The 22599-nt window shown below is 41.1% G+C and overlaps 2 protein-coding genes across 6 annotated transcripts in view; one reads left to right on the top strand and one right to left on the bottom strand.

Moving 5' to 3' along the window:
- The window catches only part of Chn (zinc finger transcriptional factor charlatan), a 266952-nt gene that overhangs the window by 21715 nt on the left and 222638 nt on the right, over positions 1–22599 (top strand). The gene's annotated exons all lie outside the window — the stretch shown is intronic.
- The window catches only part of Grh (grainy head), a 162750-nt gene that overhangs the window by 33188 nt on the left and 106963 nt on the right, over positions 1–22599 (bottom strand). For all 5 annotated transcript variants that reach the window (XM_072013010.1, XM_072013011.1, XM_072013008.1 and 2 more), the window contains exon 4: positions 16508–16933. In XM_072013010.1, the coding sequence (XP_071869111.1) occupies positions 16508–16933 (426 nt within the window). The remainder of the gene's footprint in view (positions 1–16507; positions 16934–22599) is intronic.

Below are 22599 nucleotides of genomic sequence, written 5' to 3'. Positions count from 1 at the left end.
AGATAATATAGACGCCTAATTACTAACTACATTTGATCCTCCAAAAAATCACGTTCTCCAAACAATCACTTCTAACCAGTTACAAAGTCAACTCCCTCATTGATGTCGAAAATCCAAAAGAACCCCAACAAATTTCATCTAACTAACAAGGCGTGTCTACTCCTAACAGTCGTAGAATGAGCAGGTCGGTCTGAAAGGGTCGGACGGTAGCGTGCACGCGTGTTTGTATCCCGAACGAGCTTGCGGTACCAGGCAGGGCCCGGTTCGGAACCGGAATCGTCGTTCCTGAAACCGGAAATCGGGCGTATCGGAAGGGAGCGTGCTTGGTCCGAGACCTGCCGCGGCCGAACTCGAAAGACAGGTCTCGCTACTGCGTGGCGCTCTACCGCCTGCTCGGGTCATTCGTTTTGATTATTATTGTCAGGACCAGCAGGTTCCACCTTCTTTCTTCTTTTCCTCCTATCTTTTCTTTTTTTTACCTCCGCTTTTTCCAACGTGACGCAAGCAAAACGAACGAAGACGCACGCGGGGCTTTTTACCTTGGCGAGCACGCACGCACGCACGCACGCACGTCACCTGTGCGCGCAGCACGCGCCACCCGTGTATGTGGTTCGCATATGTACGCGAGTTCTTCGACGTTCAGCCGCGTCGGCGAATTTAAATGCGACCAACGTGGACGAGGCCTGGCTTCTGCCACTTCTTTCGTCGCATCGCGCCTCGTCCAGCTTCCCTTTGCGCGCACGCCCTTTCTCCTACGTGAATTGTTCGGTTCCCGGAAGAGTTTTCAGTTTAGGCCAGCTTGGTATGGTGGACACGCGGCGGTAGAACGTTTGGAGATCTTCATCTTGCTTGTAAAGCAGATTGCTCTGCTTTCTTCGAGAATATAACGCAGTTATTTTATCGGTAATTGTGTCTAGTTATCTCAGATTGCGTAATTACGGTTTGCGATTTACGTATGGTTCGACTCTTCTTGTATTTCTTTATCTGGTCTGGGTTGTTTTGGTTTGTGCAAGATAAAGAGAAATTCTGTTTTTCGGAAGACTTCTGCAACTTCTATCTATCATTGGTTTGTCATTGGAACAGACTTTGCTATCTATCGAATTGTCTTGTAGTTCGATGAGATTCTTTTTATCGGACGAAGAGTTATCGATTCACGGTAGTTGGAAAGAAATCTTATGTAACTGGAATGGATATTTTTTCCCATTATTAGGCTGTCTTCTGTTTCAGAAGGTTGCAGTGGTTCACGAGAGACCGAGTTTTGTAAAGTATATGAACTTTTGAGAAACTTTAAGGGAATTCGGTATGGCGGGCACGTGTCGCTTTCCAGGATCTTGATTTTGATGCGAATCTTTTTCATAACGTTTCATAGGACGTTGATCTTAATGCCGTGCTTCTGAACTATGTTTATAATGTTAAAATCCCGCGTGTAGATCCCTAGAAGCGTTTCCCTGTTCTTGGAAGAAGGCGAAGTTTGATATGTCGGGCATGCCTAGATCGTGATCTCTACATGCGTGACTTCTGCTCCGTTTCCCTTTTTTGGAACTTTGTGGGGATGGTAACGATCGAACGACGAATCAAATTACTTAACCTACCATAATTCACTTCCCTAGAACGAAAACGAAAAAAAAAAAAAAAAAGAAAAAAGATAGGATACTTTGGATAATAAACAAAATTAAGCGCAAATATTCTTATGACTAGAGCGCGGATTTTTATGCAATTATGGGATATGCAACAATATATAAAATGTTCAAAATATGCGATAACGATACTCGTCGTGATATATAACTACTGAAACTTTTCATCTAAGTTTCATTTCTCTAATTACATTTATAAAAATATAAATTTCAATAAATATCCGGAGTCTATTTATTACAAGTGTCGAATGTTAGATGTTATAATATATTAACAATAGGATCGCGAAACTTCAAGAATCTATATTTTTAGCTGCTTGTCCGTGGAGATCAGTCAAACGACCGCGAAAACTTGCCTCGGTCTAGCAACTCAGGGAATCGGACGCAGGGATCGTGAGGTCAAAAGCATACTTGACACATCGTCGAGGTTGTCGCGATCTCGTAGATCCGTACAACACGATACGGTCAATTTTTCGCAGGGGTAGCTGCCTCGCGATTCGACCCCGGCCGCGAGAAACCGGACTTTCCGTTGCGAAACAGGAAGACGTGTTAACCTCGAAAATGAGCCTGAGAACCGGAATTATTCTGTAAGTTTGCGACTCTTGTTTTACAAAGAAGAATTAATGACCATATAACGAAAGAAATAACGCGGCTTTCGTCCACTTAAAACTCCGGCTCTGAATTGTAGAAAATAATAACATTATTCAATTGCATGGCGTGGATAGAATTCGACTTTTTATTTCGAGGAATGGAAACTTCTAAACTTGTTTGCATAAAAGAAACTTTGCTGTAAAAGTAGTTTGCATATAAGCCTCTCAAAAGCCAGTTCCTGACAAATAGATAACTTGCTTCCGTAACTTCGTTTATCACAAGGAAATAACACAATTAATACACGGAGACGAATCTCTGAGATTTACTATTTTATATCATAATTTTACAAAGACATATGTTTCTTCAGACTTTACAACATTGCGAGGTAAAGATATCGACGATGGAAACATCAAGTAAGTTCCTGAAACCTATACTTCCTTACCAAACTATGTATCAAAAAATCGGATTCAATGATTCTAATTGAGCGAAGACGATTATGAAGAAATATCAATCAAGCAACCAAACCGATTCTATTTCATCAGCCTGTTTATCCTATTCTTCCAGGAGGAAGAACGTTCACCTCGATCGAGCTTTCGGTTCAACGGAACTTCTTTATCTCTTGGATCTCACGTCTTATCGTAACAGCCTTCCTCGTCGGCGAGGTCTTCTTTATCCACCTCCTCCCGCGGTTACGCCGTGGCCGGTGCAATTCCTCTAGGACCCATAAAACCCAACCTAGTCCGGTTTCTAGCGTTCAAAAGCGGCGACGTTGGCGTCTGTATAGGAAGGAAAACGCGATGAATCGCACGACGAACGAAGCGCGCTCGCAAGAAGGTAAAAGCGAGCGCGGGTGTGTACGCTGGTCGGGCAAGAAAAGAAGGAGGAAACGTTTACGGCGTTTTGTGATCATAAATTCAAATAAAGGGGAACGCGCTCGCGTTACGTGTCGGGCATAAAGCACCAGTAGACAGCGAAAACGGGCCATGCCACTCGTCCCGCGGCCGATTCTCGTTCCCCGGGCCCGTTTCGTTTTACGACGTGACACGAGGCCCTCGTCAAGTGGGTCAGAGGCCATCCTTGTAGTAGGCACGCCAGGTTCCTCGTAGTCGACAGATCTCCGCGTAACGATAAAACGGACAACGAGACGCGTAATAAGGAGTTAAGACCGCGCTACACGTCTTTCGTGAGGATCTTTGGAAGGGATAACTTCGTACTCCTCAGAGTTCCATGTTTCCTAGGTTTTTACTACGTTTCTTTAGTATTCTTTGCGGTGATCCTAAGCTGATCCTTCTGTTGTTCTTTTCCATTGGGTTCTTTAAGTTTTTTTTACCATCCTACTTTGTGGCGAGTCCGAGTCTGAGTATTTTTGCGCTCTTTTTCATCGCGCTTTTTAGATCGTTAATAATTTTTCCAGCGTTCTTTCTCGTGGTCAGTTCAAGTTTATATTTTTGCGTTGCTTTTCACCATTTTCTAAGGTTGTTAATTTTTTTAACATTCTTCCTTCCGGCGCGCCTAAGTTCACATTTTTCTGTTCTTTTTCATTGCACTTTTTATTTCATAGCCAATTCAAATTCTTTGTAGGCACTTCAAGTTTATATGTTTGTTTTGTGATTGTGTTTTGTAGATCTTTGCTATATACTTTAGTATTCTTCTTTGTAACGATCCTCAGTTTAATACTCTCGTATTTTCTTTTCGCGAGAATCTTCAACTCCTTCAGGCTGGAAATTTTAGCTCTTTTTGCTTCTTAAATCAGATTTATGCATCTTGTTACATGCATCAAATCTTCCCTGTACATCGCAGTTTCGTTCATTTCCTTAAAGCCTTGATTTCTTAGTCACCCTCGATCTTTGTATCAGCCTTTCGCTTCTAATCGCTTTTTCAAAATTTCTGTAATCCTCCAACGATAAGCACAAGTTAATACGACGTGCGTATATATTCTACTTATGTCGGAAGAGCAAAATTCCAGACCGTTTCGTACATTTAATCAGCACTTAAAAATTCACTCAAGTTCAACCCCGTTTCATTTCAAATCTCTAAAAAATTTCATTACACCTCATTTGTGACTTTCGAGTTAACGAAGCTAATTGCCTGTTCCGCTTCTCGGTGACCTGTCGTCGCTGAATCGGTAATGATCCAGGAAAGTTCTACAGTCACGAAAAACGTGGACCACTTTCGAAGATGACGCATGAAATGACCAAGTGTAATAACCACCTTCGCTGGTGGATGGTGATGGACGTAGCATGCGCTACTGAAAATAGAAGCTACGTTCTACGTACGTGGATACGCAAGAATCGTGTACGAAAGGATTCGTTTTCTACAAGATCCTCGGGCAATGATAACCAGCCAGTGTAATAAAAAGCGACACCGCGGTCGGTCATTGCGAATGCTCGCCGCCCGTCTTTGTCAAAAGTCGACCTTTTAATGACTTTTTATAACGCGGCTGTGATTCAACTTCTTTCACACGGTCGCGGGATAATAAAACAGGTCTCGTTTTAACGTGCTCGTGATGCACATTTTAAAGGCCGGTTAAGTGGCGAAATATTTCTAATTAGGTAATAAAGAAACGTAGAGGGAATGGATTCTACATATTTTGTAAATTTGTGGATTTTTTTATCTCCTTACATTTATTTGTAGGGCATTGTACACGATTGTAATCGCGCCTTTATATTTTTTATTTGAACATTAAGTTAACGTTGTGATTTTTAATTCCGCGTTTAAACGAACGAAATTTTCTTTTGGAATTTAAGGAACAGTCGAGTACGTGAATAAATTAATAAGAATAATATCGTTTAATGAAAATGCTTTTCAGGAAGTTCTTTAATGAAACGTTATCGTTTCAACTTTAATTCATAAATTACCAGGTAAATATAGTCGACGATAACTCAGAATAACTGCAATTTTATGATTCTTGGGCAAGAAACTTGCTCGAGTATCGCGTTTGCATCGAACGATAAAAGGAGAAATAAAATTTCTATCAGTCATGTTATCCTCGCTCTGTTCGATTGTTGAATTTGAAGAGCAAAAAAATAGAAGGAAAAAGAGAAACAAAAGAGTGGGAACAGGTTCTGGAAAGTGATGGAGGATTGATCAATTCGAACGGATACAACGTTATTATCGCCAATGACAGGAAACGCAAGCACAGCGAAATGAAATCCACCGCGAGCGAGCGAGCGATCGGTTCGAATTCCATTTCACAACGCGTAATGCATCCCTTGTTACTATGTAAGTCGGAGATGTAATGATACGCTATCGCGTGTCGAGGAGAAAGAACCGACAAAAACTCAACGACACCCGGCCGGATTGCGGGAAACGATTAAGTAGTGTCGCCGAACGCGAGCAACAATATCGACGCCGATACTTCAGACGCTAATCCTTGGAAATATGAACTTTCCATCGTTAATTGCGTAACGTAACTGAAAGAAACTCTTCACGGTGCATTTCGTGTTGTACGATCAGTTACGTCAGATGAATCTTGGGTGAACGTTGCCAGGCAAATCGAATGAAAGTTTCGATAAATTAATTGTTCGTCGCTAAAGTAAAATCCTAGTTCGATTTAGGGCGAATTCGAACAGAGATTAGAAGAATCATGCTATTTATGGGATGAATAACTTCGTCGGTTATGCCTATAATAATCCGATTAAGCTGAAATTCTACCCTTTGATCCTCACAAAATTGAGTTCAATCTTCCTCTTTGAATCTCCACTCAACATCATTGGCTGAATCACTCGAAACTTAATTCTATCCTTTTTAATTTTTTTTTCAAAATTTATTATTTTTTAAATTTACCTTAGAATTTGCAGTTATTTCTGCTGCCTTCTTATAGTAGATAAATATAAAGGAATAAGCAATTTGTTTGCTGAAGTATTGGATGCTCGATGACTAGGGGAACTGCGCTATTTGAGGGACGAGCGAATAATCTCGGGAAATTTCGATCGTCGAAGAATGCAAGGGAGTATTTGCTGGTTTCCTTAGCTTCGTCGTTCGAGTGTCGCGTATCGCGGTTGTCACTCACGGCTAGGGGCGTTTAGATTAAAACGGTGATGTTCCTGGACCGGCTTTACGGCGGCGGCTTGCTGTGAAACCGTACGCCGACGTTGCAACCCTGTGGCGCGCCATAAGTGACCCGACTCGAGCGCAACAGCCCTCCCTACTCGACATTATCTCGCGAGAAGCTCACCAGGATCGCGAGCCGAGCTTTTGTCGTCTGGCAAAATCTTTCTCGCCGCTTAATGGCACCGTCCCGCGTCAGGGATAATAATAATTTTGCGTCGTTAAGGGCAACGCGCTTCGTGCATCCGTCTGCGCGTATCCTCGCGCGATACCACGCCAGACGCAGATAGATGTTCGTGTGTCTATCCAATTATTCGACACTTTTACTTTCCATAAGAATAAATATAGATGTATTATGCCTCATCATATCTCGTAAAAATACATGAGTTTCGTGGTTGTATTTTTTTCGTATTCCATTGTATTTATTTTAGCCTGTGGTCTGGAAATTAAAAATAAAACAAAAGTAAAGTTTAACTGAATGAAATAATTAGAATGGTATAAAAATATATCGATTCTTTGGTTACTTCTTCTCTTCGTCTTTAAATATTTTATCTTTATATAAACATTCTAGTTTATCACATTTCTTTCGTTCATTCGTTAATTTCTTCGTTCTTTCCGCCATCCATTGTCTATTTATCTTTCTTTTACTTGTACTTCATTTCGCAATAATTGTACTCTTCTTTACGCTTGCCTTCTGTTTCTATTCCTCGCCGGTTTCTATTTTTCCCTTTTTCTTATTTTCTTCCTTCTTTCTATTTTCTCTCGCAAGCAGCTTAGTGTCACCATATTTCCATCTTCATCGAGGATTTTCTCGACGCACGAACGATCGCGGTTGTCATTAACAGTCAGATTAGGCACTTCTGTACAAATCTATATTTTTGTGAAACTTCAAATTGCAAGAACATAAATGGAAAAATAGCATTCTTTAATATTAAATATATTATATCACATTATTAGAGTTATAAATATGTTATAAATATAATGCTAATTTATTACAATCGTGAATTCTTTGAACGCTAATGTGCTGCCAGAGGAGCGAAAGAAAACGTTGAATAGCAAATAAATGAATTCTTCTCAATGAAATTCGTTCTTTGCTGTTAAATCGACATTCAATTTCCAACCATTCATAAACAATAAAACCGTGTCCAAGTTATATCCTTCCTTTAAATTGAAATAACCGGCCGGATGAAATAAACAGCGATGAATCTCCCATCTACTTTCTCACACTTTCCTGCCTCCTTTTTTTACTCGATTCTAAAGTTTAATAGAAGAACATTCCTCGCGCAAGAGATCAGCGCGACGAAAATAAAACTCGCAGAAACTCGTGTATAAAATACTACGGCTCGCGTCGTGCAGCTGCGTCGATGTCTTTAACGTCGTAAATTCCGCAGTGTTATCACGCTGCTCGTACGAAAATGTACCGTGGCTGACTTTCACATTTCAGCCACGCCAATTCCTAGTCTCGATCGTCGTCGTATCAACCTGGAAAATTTATTGTTTCACTGAAATCGAGTCTTGTCTCTAGCGTAAATTTCGTCATTCTTCTATCGCGTCTAACTCGTACCAAAGAAAACAAAAAAAGAAAAAAGAGATCTTTTAAGCGACGAACTTGCATCGAGATCGACCGTTTCACGTGTTTGCGATCTTTCAGAAAACTTCCTTGAAAAATTTACAGAATCATAGATCGGGACAGTGATAATTTCCGACGTAATTTCCATAGATTTATTCTCGAGTATCGTGGCATGTATCCTTGGTTCGAACTTAGGGAAATGTTCGATTAATACAAAATCCATACGTTCGCTGGATTCAAATGTACTTTAAAGCCGCGTCTTAGGGATTGCGCAAGTATATACAGAACTCTCGACTGTCGTTAGCACCGTCACGGGATGCTTTACAAACTTTGCACAGGCCTAAGGAGGCCCATAGAATGCGTGAATTTATCGTGGTTTTCTCGAAGATACCGCCGAGAGAAGATCCGCGAGGACCGAGCGTAATTATGGTCATTTATGAACGTAACTCTCCTTTCGTTCGGTTGACGTTAAAGCCAGGGATTAAGAAACTCTTCGGGAAGAAGAAAAGTTGCGGCACAGGCGGCGGGAAAAGAAAACGGATAAGATTCCGTGTCGCTGGAATCTAATATTGACGCGAATGTAAAAATAAGGAACTTGCTGCAGTTCAATTTTGGAGAAAGAATTTTGAAATGCCGAGAAGAAATCTTTGAAATCGCGCGAGCGTTATAAGATCTTTATTCCTAATAATAATACTTGATCGATTACGCTAGTTATCATCGCATTCCTTTTCTTGAATCTTTTTACAGAAACTCACAAATTTCGAAGCGCGATAGTGTCAATTAAAATCGAAGGATAAGTAAGACGATCGAAATCAACACACCGCGCGCGTCAATAGCTGAAAACGAAGTCGTTATTCAAAGATTAAATCGCTACAACCAGTAGAAAGATGGCGAAATCGAACTCTGATCGCTAATAAAGAGAGAATTATTACGTACAAATGAAACAACTCAACACCTTCCTCCTATCGTTCTCAGGCTCGCCGTAACACAAATTTCAAAATTCAATCTCCCTAAACAACCTTAGAAGCCTCGCAAAAGAACTTTGAACGACCGCGAGCAAAATAGTACTTCTTCCATGATTTTGCACTTCGTAGATTAAAGGTAGATAATTTAAATTTTAAGATGTTCTACACCAAAGAGACCATTGTAGAAGCTATTAGACTTATCCATGGTTATTGGAGGGAATGTTATTGGAGGATGATTTTCTCGGGGGTTAGGTATCGCTCGCTTATAGTCAGGATATACGCTCGAACCACGAGCGCAAGGTCTGGGTTAAGCATATACCGTTGTCAAAGCCTGCGAGCGGAGGTATTTCGTTCGCGAGTACAAATGCCACACCGTTAAAATCGTACATCATCGCGAAGACACACGAAGAAAAACGTCTGGACAGGATTCTTTCGCTACCGTAAGACAAATCATCCGGCTGTCGCCGGAATTTTCATCGATTTGCCGGGAGAAAGTCGTTGTCGATTGCGATTAATTGAATTTCTTATAACGATCTTTCGTTTTTCTTCGAATTTCTTGTTTAAGTTTCGCGATTCAGCGAGGCTTTTTAACTCGGAACATCTTCCTGACATTCTTAGTCGCGGCGAAAAAACGCCGTTTCCCGAGCTTTTCAAAATGTGAGAATCTCGCTCTTCGTGGAGTTAGTCTCGCTAAAACTTTGCTTCCAGAAGGTATCGCAGAATTTTATATCGAAATTTATTCTCGTACAATTGTTCTTCGCATTTTAATCGTCTGTGATTTGTGTCACGTTCATAGTCACAGTTACGTATATCTATTTATTTTCGTCGTACCGTTTTAATCGTAACTACTCACGACTGAAGTGCACGTGCAAAGTACAGTGGCTACGAAATAGAATTTGCACACGTTGAAACGTTTTTCTTTCATTTTCGCGGTATCCAATTTTTGTAATCGCTCGAGAGCAACGAAACTTAACATGAATACGATCAGACTCGATTATTCAGAACGTAACTGCCGTGATAAATACGACGGTGTCCAAATACTATCTGCAGCCGTCATAAATTTACAAGCTACTTTGTTTAGTTAAATTGCAAAGTGACAAGTTCCGAATCGGTAACAATAATTCCATCGCTAAAACCAACAACCAGACGATCGTTCAAACGTCGGTGTCTTGTAACCCCGTGCCATCTCTCAGAAGAAGAATCACAGAAAAAACTACTTCAAACCGAAACCGATGCGGTATTACGGAGCTCATCGAAGAGGAAACGACTCTGGTAGTGTCTCCCATGAAGAAGAAATCCCTCGACAAACTCGCGACACAATGAAATTGGATTAGGCCGCCGTTACCGTGGCTCTCGCGCGTCCTCCCTTTCCCGTGCAGTTTTAACGATCCACCGGCGTACAAATTGTCGAGATGGTATCGGGACGCGGTCCCCGCGGGAGCCATCGGGCGAAAGAGATAGAAACGACGCGATGGAGGCTGGTTGTGGAGATAGCGGAGCAGATAGAATCGGTGGGACGAGGACGCGGCCAGCCGAACAGACGAAGAGAGAAGAACCTGGCGAAGATGCGAGGGAAGATTAGGGCGGCATCTCCCCACGGGGTGGTAACACGGAACGACTCTCTGCTCTGATCTCGATGCCACTGTAGCCTTCTCCCGTCTCTTTGCTCTCGTTTCTCTTTGCTCGCGTCTCGTCTCGTTGCATTCGTCGCCCTTGGCCAGCGCTCCCCTCTTCGTTCGATCCGTACGTTAAGGATTCTCAACAGTAAATTACAAAATATGCTAAGCGGCCGATATAAATCAAAAGTTGGCAAGGGTATGTATATACACACACATATATATATACCGAGACGAATGAAGGAAAGAGAAGGAGAGAGGGGTTTACTCTTAGCCGTTTCTCGATTCCACGGGGATAGGGGCGCTCTCGATCGGCTGGCTGCTACCAGCCAGACCCAAAATAAAGAGAGGAGGGAGCCCCGTGTCACGAATCCAACCAGACGCTCTCTCACGGGATGAGAGAACAGCATGAGAGTTTGCAAACCGAGCAAATGGACCGGAAGGCCTCGTTGGAAGGCGTCGATATAAATATAGGCTGCGAACTTCTCTTGCCACGGTTCGTTGATTTACCCTTTGATATAGCGGTGTATCGATTATGAAATTGGAATTGGCGATTTGTTTACGTGTACAGGTGGGGTTTCGCGGACCATTCGCTTCATTTTCTACGTCTTGTTCAAGCCAATAACGAGGTTTACTACAACCCATAAAGCGAATAACGCAGGTGAATTACGCTAATCGACTAATATTTATAGACTTTTGTTAATATTTTACATGGAAGATATTGCCTGCGTTCGTAATATATTCGATACTTGTCGAGCTTTCAGAACCTACAAGAGCTCTGAAGATTTTCAAAGCCAACCAGGACTTTAAAGAAACTGAAAAGATTTTAAGATTCCATCGTCAAGTATGGTATACTGTAAACAGTACAGCGGTTGTTTGTTGGCTTTTGTGTCGGGGAGAACGCTTGGAGATTTATGGCGAGTGGCTGGGTCGTCACGGAGGTCGATTTCGTGGCGTTCCACCGGGTGAATCCGCGATTTTAAACTGTGATTAAACAGAGTGCGGTTACGTTTGATTCGGGAGCGTGCGATGCAGTTCGGCAGCGTGATCGATGCAAGAAGATCGTTCTGCTCGAGCGACGCCTCGTGCCGTTCTTCCACTGTTTGCCACTGTTCGCCGAACTCCACTCTCCGGCCTAACGTAATTATCAGTGGACAGTGAAAAACGCGTTATCGATTCGCTAGCGATTGCTCAACTTTTCCTTCTCCTCTCTTTATCGTGCACCCGTTGATTATTCATTTCATCGCTTCTATAATTTGTTTTCTGCTCCGGATTAAGAGGTTTTACGGACTGATTTTGACGAATTTCTTAACGTTTGTACAAGTTTATGTCTCGTAATTGTGATCGTCGTTTGACTTGGTTGGTGTATTTTCCTATCGTGAAGAGGCAGAGGCAGTAATTAACGAAGATGTTTCAAGTGTTGGAAATTTTAAATATTCTTCGAATCCGTGAAGTAAACGGTACATTGAAGTCAGGAATGTTTTCAGTAATGAATTAGGCGTGTTACTTTAGCTGTTCATCGGCGTAACTATGTTTACACGAGAGATAGGAACATAAATAAAATTTATTGATCGATTAGGCTTGATAAATTTAACGTTCGACCTGGCAGCTTTTACCTGACAACGGAATTGGTCTTTTATGCAGAATTTCTTTTTTTCCTAGACTCCTTATTCTTTATGTGTCTTGGTGATATCGCGGAGATCTTCAGAAGAAGAAGATTTCTACCATTAATAAGAATCGAAGAAGAGGAACAATAATTTTGTGAAACAAAGACACACGTTTAGCTTTATTTTATTTGCCATAGCTATAGTAGCTAAATTTAACTCCACATAAATACAAAATCGACTTCGTAAATTTAGTGCCGTGCGAAAACCTCTAGAAACGAACGTCGCTATGCAAACATTAATTTTAATCGTTACCGAGAATTGGAAAAAAATAGAATAATTATCCCGAAGAACAAAGATACACAAACAACTTTGTAAATTTAATTCCACGAAGATCGACGATCAGCTTCGCAAATTTGATTCCGCACAAAAACACGTAGAAAAATTTCCACGTAAATTCCATCGATTTCTATAATCGATACAAGAATCGAAAACAGAATAAGGACGTCGTGATTAAATTTATATGCAATTTCACAAAAATACACAATCAGCTTCGTAAATTTCACTCTTTGAAAGAATATTTTTTAAGCACCTTCGAGTAGCATTAGCGCTAAAGAACCGGGAGAAACTGTCTAGCGTCTAACTTCCTGCAAGCTTTCAGTTTTCAAGCACACCGACGAATATCGTGTCCAGGCGCAATAAATTTCGCGTAATAGCGCAATAAACCTTCACAATAAATCTATTTCTCTTATGGAGAAAATCTATCTGGCGGCACGTCGACAGGCACATCGTCGTCTGTCATTAATCTCGATTCTCAACATTGAAGAAGGAGCAAGGAAAGAATGAAAGAATAAAGATAAAAAATAACGAAATCTCCTGAACCGGTGAAAAGAAGAAGAAGAAAGAAAAGAGGGTTCCTTCTTGATTCATGACGAATTTACATTTTCACGAAGAGAATTCTCGAGCGTGTCCGAAGCATGTACGATTGTTCCACATAGTCCGTGGTCGCGATAAATTATGCTACCCGCAAGCATTCAATTATGCACGCGAGACTATTAATCGAGATACGGGGAAACGTGGATGTTAATAAAGCGTCGTGCCGCGTTGAAAGTGTTTTCAACGACGTTTACACGTCGGCTATCTGGCGATCTACGCTAATCGAGTTCTCTTCCGATGCAACTAGTCGTCACGCACGCGTTTACGGAACCACCAACCCTTTGACCCGCGCTTTACACGCTCTACCAACGTGTTGCTTTGTCCGAACAACGTTTATGCTTTCACTGATACTTTCTTTTCTTCGTTTTTTTCTTTTTTTTTTTACATACGCTGGATGTCTAAGAATATTCAAATTTTTAGGAAAGATTTGTATTAAAGAGGTATTAGCGAGTGCATTAACCAATTTCTATGTAACGCATTGGTCGTTAGGTTACTCGTGTGTTACGGGACTCTTATTAATTTTAAACGTGTTACAAATTTCAATGAGATACGTTTACGATAAAATATTCAGTTTAACTGAGTTTTCCTTATAATACGCGTGGTTAATAAATATCAATATTATTTTTCAATTATAATATACAGAATAAATGATTCATGTACCTCGTAGACAATAACGTAGATTTTCCTCTTACGACTGTTAGGAATATCTTTACTCGAACTGCTAATAATTAATCAAGTGTATGATGACAGAATGCAAGAAATCATTAGGCTGTAACATAAAGTCATCCAGTTTCTACGTATGATGCGTTCTTCGTATGTATGTTGCAACAGATATAAGAACAGAATAGATTTATGTTACGATGTAATATTTCATTCAAAACTCGCATGGTCTGTGACGACACGTAGTACGGAATAAAATTATCTATGCTGATATTCCCTAAACACGCTAAACAATTTAATGTCGCTATAAAAGTACAGAAGTACTACAACAGGAGTTGTATAGTTTTTCGAAAACGAACGATACCAATAATCAAGCGAATGATTCTACGATCATTTTCGCAAGGCGAATCGCAGTGCCCATCCGAAATATATATAAGACAGACTTTACATCGCGGTACTGTCCCGGTAAGAGAACTCCAAAAATGATGACAAACGACGCTGGGAAAAAGCAGCGCGGCAAAAATCGAGTTCGTCGATTTAATCGCTGGGGCACACGGACATCCATTCTCAAGAGACATTTCGATCAACGTCGGTCATCTGGCGCTCGGTAAAAAGCATCGCGACGAAGAGGTCGCGGAATAATTCACAAAAACGCGTCTTAAGCAAAGCAAAAAATAGATTCGTCAAAGTTTACTCGACCACCGGCGACGTCTTTTCTTTCCTACATGCGACCGTAGTTGAAAGAAACACGAGGTAGAAGGCTGAAGATGACGATGCTATGGAGATTTCTATAATACGTTATTCAATTGCTGGCAATCGCGCGCATATACAGGGTGTCTATCAATAACCACTCAGATATCCGTTATTATACTACGCTGCTGTATAATTAGCAGTACGCGAAGAAGATTTTTCCTGTTGCTTTCCGTACAGAATCTGATAAATCGAGCTGCGGATATTATGTAAGTTCGTATTTATATAAATGTAATCGAAAAGAATGGAACATAGGTAGAAAATTGCTTTATTTATTAAATTAAATTAAATTATCTTACATAACTTTGCATATATATATATATATTGCTTGTAGATTATGCTTAACGTAGAATATATATATACATCGTTATTGACCTGTAGGTATTCATGAACTTGCGTGAGATATAAATGTGCAAAGATGAACAAATGGACATAGATAATACGTAAATATCTACGATATTCAAGGTAGAATATCAGTTATGGTTTTTACTAGATAAAACAAATATCATCTTCAGTTTTATTTCTGTAATTGTATTCGTAGAAAATATAAGTCCGCATAAAGATCTGCTATCTAATCGCGATATTCCACGTGTGGAAACAACGAAGGAGGATTTTTTCAATAATACGAAGCTTCGATTATTTGAATTCGCATTGATCGAACTTTCGCAGTTATCGACAGACACCCTGTATGCAATGTTTCCACGCACGTGAATCACGGGGAAGGCGTTGCGGGATAACTGTGGAAAGCGGTGATTTTTATCTTTGTGCACGGCTTAAGACGCAGATACTAATATGCCATGGGTTCAACGGCGAGGCACAACACGTCATTCCGCATTAGCAATGCAATCGCGCGATAATGTATAGTTCCAATGGCCGTTGCTGTCCCGGAGCGAATGCGTTTCGGTATTTTTTCTCATTTGAAAAAGGGAGAGAATCTTACGTTCGGTAATTGCTTTTTGCAATGAACAGTGCGAGCAGCTGGTGTTTTCGGTACAATTATAAGAGATTGTAAAGGCGCGGCTGCAAACAGGAAAATAGGTTTCTTTCGTTCGCGGCCTTAAGATTCGTGTTCTTGAAAAATTAATTATTCGATCGGAGCCTTGGAAATTTTTGTTCTTCGACAGGCTGGGTGTGGCTCGAATGATCTACTGTGGATTGTGAATATGTAGGAGACGGTTGAGAACTTGGTTATTTAAAGTTATAATGCACGTTTTTCATTATAAAATCAGTCGGTTCAGAAGAATGACGCGAGCGAGAAGTTTACGTAGGAAATATTTAAATCCTTCTTTGAATCTTTAATTTCGCAACGATGAAGATTTCTCACAATCAGAATCGATTCTTAGAATCTAAAAATTTATTTCTAAACAAACAATGATATACGTATACGTGTCTTTTAATCTTATCGACTTTATTAAGATGTAATCTGTAAAAAATTTGAACGTTATTCGTATATTCCGGTACTGGAATTAAGACATTTTCAGAAAATGAAGTTGGGTAGATTGGTTCGTAGCGTCGTTAATCAGGTATTCAATTCAATACATCTTACTCGTATCGAGATATTAGATCTTTCGAGCTCAGATTGCCAGCGAGGCAACAAGTATTTTCCTCACCCTGCCAGTTTATCACTCAGACAAAAGCTATTTAACCCTCTATAACGTTATGTGACTGGCGAGATATCGTATTTCATCGGTACACGATTATATTAGCATCGAATGATTTATTTGTAGCACTGCTGTTCACCAGATCTCAAGCTAATCTCTTAACGCCTCGATTATAAATACAATTATGAGAACGAAACAGAATTGAATTTTCCTAGCTGTACTTATATTAAATCTCCTGCTGTTCGTATTATTAATTCAAAATTAATATATCAACATAGTAACTTTCTTTATCTTAAAAGATTTGTCTATACGAAATTTTCTAAGCAAATAGAATTCTGAGTCACGAAAACTCATTTTCCTTATTTTTATTATGTATTTTTCATGGACATATATAGCGATTGCAAATTTTTCACCGACAATATACGTGTCACACGAGATGTTAAGTAATCAGTTACGCTCTTTTCTCGTTGCTATAAAAAATTGCAGTTGCAGAGAATTAAATGCAAATTTACGAGCAATAAAATCAAACTCACGTGGACCAGAGTTCATGAGTGGGTGGTAGTTTGACGTCCGCGGTGCTCTTCTCTGGGATCTTGTAGTACTCGTAGACGTACGAAGCTGCTGGATCATCGCCGTGGCTCGCGACGGCCGACACTTGGTGCTGCTGTTGGAGATTGAGCATCGCCGCGGTCGCTACCGAGAGCGGATGCTCGCAGTAGGTCCGCCAGTCGCCCTCCATACCCTGCACCTGCACCTGCACGGCAGCAACCCTCTTGTGTACTTCTGGATCGGCGCCCTCGGCGCCGCTCTGCAGGGACTGCGCCGCCTGCGCTGCCGCCTCTTCCGCCCCCAGCTCTTCCTCTTCCTCTGTGTCACGCTGCCCGGCCACGTAGCCCGATTGCTGTTGCTGAGAATTCTCGTCTACACCGCTCGTGTCCTCCTCGCCGCGGCTTCGTCGTCTGTAAATCCAAAAGTTTGTTTCTTTTTAAAAATTTCGCTCGATGGTAATATAGAACTTTTTATACATAGAAAGTAAGTCTTTCGGATAAACGAAATATAGAACGAAGTTTGAATTTGTTTTATGAGCTTTTCACGTAAATGTTACGTTCGATAGCTCATCCGTATCAACGATAAATCATGTAATCTTTCGTTAGATACTCGAATCGTCAGAGTTTTCGATAGACTTCCTCGTTGTGTTATTATGAGAAGATTGGTCCGCTTGAAGATCGAGTAAAATACGAATTGTACAAATTACCAATATTAATAATGTTTCGTAATAAAACGAGCTCCTATAGAAGACGACTGATCGTGCTATTTGACGTCGATTATAAAAACTATGCAACAACAGAAGCCTGTCATTAGCCTTAATTCATTAACGCCATTAGCTGATAAATTATCGTGCAAAAGGTTCGAACCTCGATTACAATCCTACAAACACACACGATCGTTTTCTTCGTCCGGCATAGTTCAACGTTAAAGTACCTTTTCCTCGACATCGCAAGCGTCTACATTTTCCACCATCCATGCGAATACCTTTCGCTCGAACATTTCCGCGTGTCTCCAGTACGTTCAGAAACGTTTGATGGAGTACCTAGACGGTAGCCGAGAAGCACGGTTAATCCGCGAGAAGTCTCGACAAGGCGATTCTCCGTGGATTTCCTGGAAGATCTCCCGCCGATGAATTCGCCGTGCAATAAACTGTTAGAAACGAGCGATGGTCTTGCGGCGATTAATCGCCGCTGGTCCGTCGAATTTATCAATTAACTATAATCGCGATGCGTTAAGACTCGCTGATGATTCCTCAATCTGGCAATGGCCACCAGGACGCGAGGCCACCTTCTCGCCACACACGCACGCAGCGATAATTTATCGTTTGTCGCGTCGCGATATCTAATCGCCTCTTAGAAGGTTTGCACGCGCGTAAGCTCGACCAACTAGCTGGATATTTGTCAGCGTGATTACTTCGTTTCCGGTGGAGACGACGCTCGGTTTTCCGGCTAGGTCGCGATTTAATCAACCAGTGAATTTTTCGCAAGCATGAATAAAGGGTAGATGGATAAAAATTGCTTGATATCGAAGAGGACGAAGTGAACAGAATTTTCGAAGCATTTAGATCGGCGTTCAAAGAAAACGGAACACGACGCTGGATGCGTACGGCTGTGTTGCCAAGATGCGAAAGGAGAAACACAGAATCGAAAACACGTAAAAAGAACGGAGGATTGAAAAAGAATTTAAATGTCGAGAATTTAAAGACGAGATAGCATGGATCGAACTAACGTAAAAAAGTTTCCAACACGAATCAACGATTGGAACGATACAAGAAACTGAACATTCAAGAAACTGAATTTTGAATCTATTTATACGAATAAAAAGCGTGGATCGTAATAATCAACAAAAAATTCACGAAAGATCAGACAGATCAAGCGGTTGATATCCAAATCTCGGCTCCATTTAGATTCCTCGGAGCGCTAAAGATGAAAAAAGAAAATAATGAAAAAAAGATACACGACGCCGGATGCACGCAGATGCTTCGAACACGAACGAAGAGACGTAGGATCGAGAGGCAGGATGAAGGAAGCTTGGAGAAGGGTGAGAAGTAGAGAGGGGCATCTTTATATACATACATGCACGAAGATTAATTATTATAAACCCCTGCCTTTTGCCTACAGTCATCAATTTATACTCCTCTCGTGGATCCCAATTCCAAACCCAATCCCGAACCCGTGAGCCTCGCGCACGAAATAAAGGCTCATCCTCTCTAATTTATGCATGTCGAATCAATCTCCCTCTTACTCTTTTCTTTTCTTTACACTCCCCTTATCCTCCATTTCTTTCCCACCTCTCGTTTCCACCACTTCGATCCTTTCCTCGTCCCTCTATCTAACTTGGCCGCGTTCTCGATCGTTGCTGTTCGCGCACCTGGGGCCAAACCAGGTCGAACGCGGCGGACCAAGCCATCCCGATAATGAGGGGCCCGCGTTATCCTGTGCAAATATTTTCCTCGGCGTTTGTTTGCACAGGCGCGGCGAGGATCGAGCGCGAATACGCGAGATTCGATGGATGGGTTGCTTCGCGTTTGAATTATAATGCTCGACAGTCGGGGTAATCAGTTCATTCGTGATCATCTGAGTGGATACTTCTCGGTAGGGAATGGGCAAACAGAATATCCTGGAAGAACCGCATTTCGTCTTTTGGTCGATGGTTTTGCAAGTTGGAAGATTCTCGGTACGAAAGCTGTAGTTTTGATGGGCCTACGATACCACGTCGAGCGGTTGACTCGAGTTACTGAAATATTTGCCAACTTGTCGCATCTTAAATAGACTGTAGATAATTATGTTACTATGATTACGTGCGTTGTAAAATTGGCCAGCAGTGAACGTGTTGAAAGATAACAAAATCGTGTAGGAAAACTCCTATCGCAAGGAAAATTTACTAACATTAGTAAAACGAGAAAGCGATAGTAATTGTGGTTTCTAAAAAGAGTTTGTAGCGGCACATGAGCCAATGGAAGATTCGAATCGAGAATGACTCATATTGTTGTGCCTTGGAGTGTCAACATTGTTTTGGTTTGCTAGGTTCAAAGGTAAACGAACTCCGGACAAAATATTATCGCGGTTATTTGTAATCGTCAACTTCTTGTAATAGCACCTGTCGATACAAATAGACGAACGTGCTCTTTAGGAGGATCAGCATAGCGAATCACTATAGCGATCATTATAGCGAGTTATTATAGCGAGTCATACAGTTGAATAGCAAGCGTAGAGTTGAACAGAAGCATTGAGATAACGACCGGTATACACTATCTCTGTACTTGTATTTAAAGTGATTTTAATATACACTGACTATTACAATTTTATCACTCGTCTCTTTAATAAACCAGGCACGTATAATAATCTACCTCGTCTTTTTACACAACAGCCCACATTCAATATTTTGCAACAACGATGCAAACAAATACTTTGCATGTACAATTTTGTTCCATCATCCGAGGGAGCAACGTTTTCAGCCAATTTCCTTCATCCAGCAAAGATAATCGAACGTCGATGGACGAATGACGACTATGCAAGACAAATTGTATCACAAGCAGGCGCAACGAGTAGTCTCGGCAAAAAGCGCGTAATCCTTCCTTCCTCAACGAGTCATATGCCTCTCTCATTCTCTCTAAATTTATTCTCAGCTCGGATCGATCTATTGGCGAGCGTCATTCGTCTCGGTTGATCGTTCTTGAGTACGAGAGAACGAAGAAGAAACGTTGAATGGAAAGGAGTCTCTGGAAGGCATCGTCCGGCCAGTATCCGTGGCTCGCGATCGTCAGAATGCATTATCGTGTTGTTGCATCCTCGTTCCTGCGCACCTACCTCAACGCGTAAATATTGCAGGTAGGTGGAACGCACCGTGACGAGATAAAGAGGGACACGCCACGCAGAGACGCGTTTAATATTCCGTAGGAGTGTTGTCCACGCGACCCGAGAACCCACCCTGTTGCTCCCTCGTGTGCATTTCAATAAAGCCGCCTCCGCCCGTGATACACGCTCGTTCAACTGAACGTCCAGTTTGCCTGGCGGCTGGTTCTCCACGCATTCTTGTCGCCCTTTCATCTTATATTTCTCTCAGACTTTCACTTCTCTGTGTCTTTGCATATCGCGCGTGTTTCTGAATTTGGAAAGAGTCTTGCGCGACCTGAAAGTAGCGAAAGTGATGGATGTTTGGACGAACAGGATGTCTTGCGAGTTTAGATTGCATATCGTATTAGATTGGATTTATTATGTGGTTGAATTCACGTGGCATCGTTCGATCGATGAAGCAACGTGCTTACGTTTGACAGGGCTTGACGTGGTTTGGTAATGTCGAGAAGCGGTGACAGAAACGATTCAGACCGACGATCATGTTAGTTTTGGATCGTGTGGAACAGAGATGCAGGTGGTTTGGGAAATGGTGATGTGGATGTAACGTTTCGTAAGTTTAGATCGAAGACTATGTTGGATTTATGTTGGATAGGGTTCGAAGCGGTTTGTAGTGGTTGTTTCCATGGTGTGTCATTGTTAAGTTTGAAAAAAATATGTGTCAAGTATTTAGCTTTACCGGATACGATTCAAAGTATTTTACATTGTAGATAAAAGGCGATTCTTATGCAAAAATAATTGCTCGATCATAAAAGTGAGATAAATTAAGTTTCGAGGAAAATGTGGAAATAAAATTCTACAGCGGCAAAACATGTATCGTGGAATAAAACTTTGTCATCTAAGCTATAATTTTCAAGACAAATGACTTTGGATATCTTTTATATAGAATTATTACAATGTGTGAAACCCATCGTAAAAATTTGGGAAAGATAATTTGGGTATGGTAAAAAACACATTGCGATAGAGAACCATCGTTGTCCGATTTATGTAGGCTGTTGGAACGCTATAGTTGTATACACAACAAGAGAACAATAATCGTTCGCTGTTGCATTGAAATTGCACAGCGAGAGACTACTAAAAGATCATCTTATCATAAACAATCGTTAAATCTTCAACTTGAGCGTGACGTCGAAATGTCACGGTTCAAGAATATCGTAAAGCACTTTTTTACGAGGACAATCTCAGATTCAATATCGTGTTTGAGGTAGCAATTTTAGAATGTCAGAGAATGCCTCGAGTTACTGGAAAAATCGTGGGCAGTTAAACGAGCTGTGACAGTGACAGGAAAGGTGTGTTTCTAAGAAAGCCGAGCAACACCTTAGTATTCAAAGAGGAAATTATCCACCTTATTAACCCATTATCGTCGTTTAGCTTAATTGATTACAATTACGCGTCTCCACGGGTTGGAATTTAACAACCATTAAGAATGTCGTTTTCTAATGTACCTAATGGTGTGTCTATTCATTGAATTATCCGTAGAAATTCACGCTTGTTTTCTTTTACACCTAATTATCATAAAAGATTGTTTTTCTTACGTCGCTTTTGTTTTCAATTTATTTCTTTCGGTAACGGCAACGTTCCGATCTCTCCGTTTCTCTAAAAGAAATTTCGTTTCCCTGATTTCTTCGTAGATAAGGAGTTTCATAATTTCTTTATTCGTCGGATAGTTATCTCAAAGAAATAAATAGAAAAACAGGGAAATAGAAACATTGAAAGGAAACTTCCTTACAGATTCGGAAGAACAGAAAAGTGAATATCTTAGTATTTAAATAAATAACGAGTCTCGATTGGTAAACGGAGGTAAAATAGTTTCCCTGTAATATGGCGATAAATCTCACGCTCGGAATACTTTCTCTCGATAACAGTTTCACGGCTGCAAGGGATTACGGTTCCTACGCTCGCGAGTTTCCAAGCACGAGCAATAATATCGGTCGCGTAAAAGCGTATCGATTCCAAAAGGAACTCCAGCAACGAGACGACCGTTTTCTCCATTCAATACTTCCTCGATTGTCTTGTAACCTCGATCCATAATCCAACGCGGGCCGATCGCTGGTGTTAATAAGATTTATAAAGGAGAAACGGTGAGAAGAATGCCGCGATCCTTTTTACCGATACGTATCTCGATTTAATGTCACCATTGCTCGCTCACACGTCCCTGTCGTTCTCGCTTCGGCCGCCAGCCTGGCTGCGGTATGCATACTAATTCTACAAATAAATCTATT

The sequence above is a fragment of the Bombus fervidus genome, chromosome 11 (genome assembly GCF_041682495.2).
Source record: "Bombus fervidus isolate BK054 chromosome 11, iyBomFerv1, whole genome shotgun sequence".
NCBI classification, from domain to species: Eukaryota; Metazoa; Arthropoda; class Insecta; order Hymenoptera; family Apidae; genus Bombus; species Bombus fervidus.
This window is presented reverse-complemented; position numbering and strand designations above follow the sequence as displayed.